The following is a 3,955-nucleotide window of genomic DNA, read 5'->3' on the forward strand; positions in this document are numbered from 1 at the left end:
AAAAATTATACCCCACCTATTCTTTACTTTGGTGACAGAAAATCGGCACGAATTTTAAAATTTTCGTAAAGTATGCACGATAAATAATTTAATTATTTTTTTTAAATAAAAATATAATATTTAATTTTTTATATAGAAAAAGAAAATTTTAAAAATAAATTATAGAATAAATTTTATAATAGCCTTAATATGTGCCAAGCACGAGAAAAAAATAAGTAAAAAAATCAGGGAGTAGCTATTTTCCATAAGTAATACTCTAAATTAATCATAATGCTAAATACTTAAAATATATTTATCAAGTAAAATATATATTTTTATATATAATCATAAAGTTTCTAAATATATTTATATTTTAAAATTTTAAAAATTATACTGAGTAAAATATAAAATAATTGATATTAAAATAAAATTAGTATTTAAATATTTTGTTAAATTTCAATTTTACTCTTCAAAATATAATTTTTTTAACAAAATGATTAAAGGGATGCATATCTAAAGTTAGGGGTTGTAAACTATATTTTTAAAAATAAATATATAATGGGGTTACAAAATGCAATTAACTCTATTACCTAATTAAACACATTGATACCTCAGTGTCCCACCATGGACTTTCTATTCCTGTTACCAACATTCCTATCGACAACCCTACGCTTTCTATTCCTCTTTCCGAGTTGAGGCTGGGTATCCTTCCATTATCAAACCTGATTTATAAATTTCCCTACTACCAAATCATGCATTCATATTTGTGGATGGAGGATCATGGCCATCACTACAACGAAGAAGGATCATTTCAAAAAATTTACTCCGTCTTGTCTATCGCATAACAACTTTTGTTTTCTACCAAAAATATACTCTAATTTCTTTAATCCAGTAGTTGAAGTTCAACAACAATAGAAAGTAACTAATTAACAAACATAAATCATAAGCTTGTGATTCCAAAAACAACTGATCCAAAAGAGAGATAGATATAACACAAATTGATTCATCGATTTGATTGAAGTGGAAAGTAATTTCTTCTCATAAACTTAATTACATAAACCTAGCAACATATTAGATAATTAGATCCTAGTTCTTATGGGGATTCTCTCGGCAAATTGTTGAATCAAAATGATACACCCCTAAACATAACACAATACAATGAGTTAAATCTTATAATTAAAAGCAAATATATGTTTTGCCTTGACCTCATTGCTGCTCGAACTTCACAGGGGAATCTGTAGCTGCCAGTCCCAACCACGATTTCGTCTCAGCTGGCTTAATCACCGCTGGTGAACCATATGGAGCTCGAGCAGTGATCCTGTCCTTCCTCTTCTCAAGGAAACGAGTAAGGGAGGCCTTTCTTGCAATTGGTAGATCTAAACATACAAAATCATAAAACATAAATTAGTACTTCCTTCCATTTCCATTACAAAATCCGTATTCTAAACTTGTTGCTCGCTTGCAAATAGTATACTAACTTAAAAAAGCATTACAAAAACAATCACTTGAGCAGATTAAAAACTCAAGAACTCTTTCGAGGGGAAGAGCTATTTACCGGAAACAATTGGCTGAGGAGTTTTCGCAAGACTATTAACATTAGGGGAGGCCGGAACCTCAGGTTGCTTATATCCTGAACATGCCTTGCTTGCTAACATCATAATCTCCTTAGCCTTCTCCGACGGAAAGTCATTAAAGACCATCACTTGTCCTCCGTAAAATATAGTCATCTGTGCATTTTCCGGCTGCTGTTTCACCGGAAACAAATTCATAGTCATTCCTGCCGCCGTTGGCGTCGCCGGAGTGGTTCCTGAACATTAATTTCAAATAAAATTCAGATCCAACACACACACATAAATAGGCTTGAACATATGCACGTAAATAGATCCAATTAAAAAAACAATAAAGCAAATTTCCTTTTTTGGATAATTACACAGCACTTTTTTCGTTTTGACAAGGTTCGACCTCTGAACTCCTATAAAAATTAATATGATATAATAATAATATATGTTATGAGTAAATCGAAGGCGTTGGTTTCGAAGCCCATACCGAGACAGAGATCACCGAGCGTGCGCTTCTCTTTCAGGTACTGGCTCAACATGTTACAAGTCTGGGAGAAACTTGATTTTTCCGGCGACTTAGCCGTCTTCTGACCGGAACACTTGCCGGAATCGATAATTTCCGAAGAACTCGACATGAAGTGAGATAAGGGAGGTGATTGATTTGAATTTGAACTGAAAATGGAAGGGGGAGGATGTTTGAACTCTGACACAAATTTAAGGGTTGAAAGTAGGGCGTTTCTGGAGAGATGGATAGATACAAGTTATATATAGAAAAGGGTATATAGAAGGCTGAGAAGGTGGGTGTTGCCTCTTTCTTTAATATTGTTGACAACAGATTTAATTAACACGTGCTGGATGTACTATTATTTGATGATTTCTCTTTTCTTGGGGATAAGTGCGGGAACAGTGGAGTGATGTTTAAAAATACTCATTTTTGGGTATAATGAATGAAAATACCCATTTTCAAAACACATACCGTTTTGGATACGTATTTTGTAATTGAGTAATTGTAATACGTATTTGAGAATTGGGTATCTAAAAAAATTATCAAAGATACGTATTTGTAGTTTGGGTATTATCATTGACATTTGCCAAATGCGTATCTTAAAAAAAAAAATTTGATACCCATTTGACAAATATGTATCTAGTATAAAACACGATACCTAAATAGCAAATGCGTATCCAAAACGGTATTTTCAGCCATCCACTTCTAGAATGGGTATTTTCAGCCATTTGCACCAAAAAATTGTTATTTTTAACATTCTTTCGGAACAGTGCCGCAATTATTTATTCGGTACTCACAAAAAATGCTACCTTGGTTTAGAGATGCACACAAAACCCGGTTCCGAAAATCTGACTCAGCCCGAACCGGTCAAAACCCGATCAAGCCCGGCCGGCCCGGGCCTCGACGAGCCCTATATTTTTAGGCAAAGCCCGGTCCGGCCCGGTTAAAACCCCGGACTTCGGCCCGGCCCGGCCCGATTAAAAGCCTGAAAAAGCCCGGTAATAATCTGATTATTCTAATATATTTTCTTATATATTTATAAATTCACATTTACTATAAATATAAATAATACTTTAAACACATATATATTTACATATTTGTGATTAATAATATTATTTATATATTTCGTTGCATAAATAATGAAAGAATATATAATAAGTACATTATATATATATATATATATTTGGATATCATTGTTATCATAACAATGATAAAACATATTATTCTATAAACATGTTTATTTTTTGCCGAACTTAAATGTTTTCAATGAAGTAATGTTTTCATAAAATATTTCCTGTAAACTAATACATTTTTACGATGATCTAGTTACTAACATATGTATTCTTCGGAATCTCTAATAATACTCAATCCGATTTAAATTAGAAAAAAGCTTGGCTCGATCCGATCCGGCCCGAAAAAAAACCCAGTTAGGCCCGTCTCGAGGGCCTAAACGGGCTCTGACATTTTCGGAAAGCCCGGCCCGGCTTGGTCAAAGTCAAAGCCCGAAAAGCCCGGCCCGGTCAAAACCGGACTTTTTAAGGCCCGGTCAAAACCCGCCCCAGTGGGCCTTTTGTGCATCTCTACCTCCGTCCCAAGATACAAGTCCCTTATACTTTTATACGTATTTTAAGGTGAATAAAAATGATAGTTTCAAAAAATATTTTCAAATTTTTTTTTCTGAATAAAAGTATACATATTAAATTTTAATTCAAGAAAAGAAAAATTAGAAAAAAATATGTGAAGTTATGACTTTTATACACCTTAAATACGCGTAAAAATTTAAAGAAACTTGTATTTTGGGACGGATGGGGGTAATTTTGTAGTTTCGGTATTTAATCCGCGTGAGCATGATGATTTATTTGTAAGAGTACAACTACATATTCTCTTCTGTTTGAAATACTACATCCTAAAA

At 33.2% G+C, this 3,955-nt stretch overlaps 1 protein-coding gene across 1 annotated transcript; it reads right to left on the reverse strand.

Moving 5' to 3' along the window:
* Positions 1-968: 968 nt before the first annotated feature.
* On the reverse strand, positions 969-2,342 carry LOC141724517 (protein TIFY 10B-like). The gene is made up of 3 exons (XM_074526685.1): positions 2,026-2,342; positions 1,535-1,786; positions 969-1,355 (listed from the first exon to the last, which is right to left on the reverse strand). The coding sequence occupies exons 1-3, from the start codon at positions 2,171-2,173 to the stop codon at positions 1,186-1,188; spliced, it is 570 nt and encodes a 189-aa protein (XP_074382786.1). The 5' UTR covers positions 2,174-2,342; the 3' UTR covers positions 969-1,185.
* Positions 2,343-3,955: the final 1,613 nt, after the last annotated feature.

This window comes from Apium graveolens, chromosome 5 (assembly GCF_009905375.1).
Source record: "Apium graveolens cultivar Ventura chromosome 5, ASM990537v1, whole genome shotgun sequence".
Lineage (NCBI taxonomy): Eukaryota > Viridiplantae > Streptophyta > Magnoliopsida > Apiales > Apiaceae > Apium > Apium graveolens.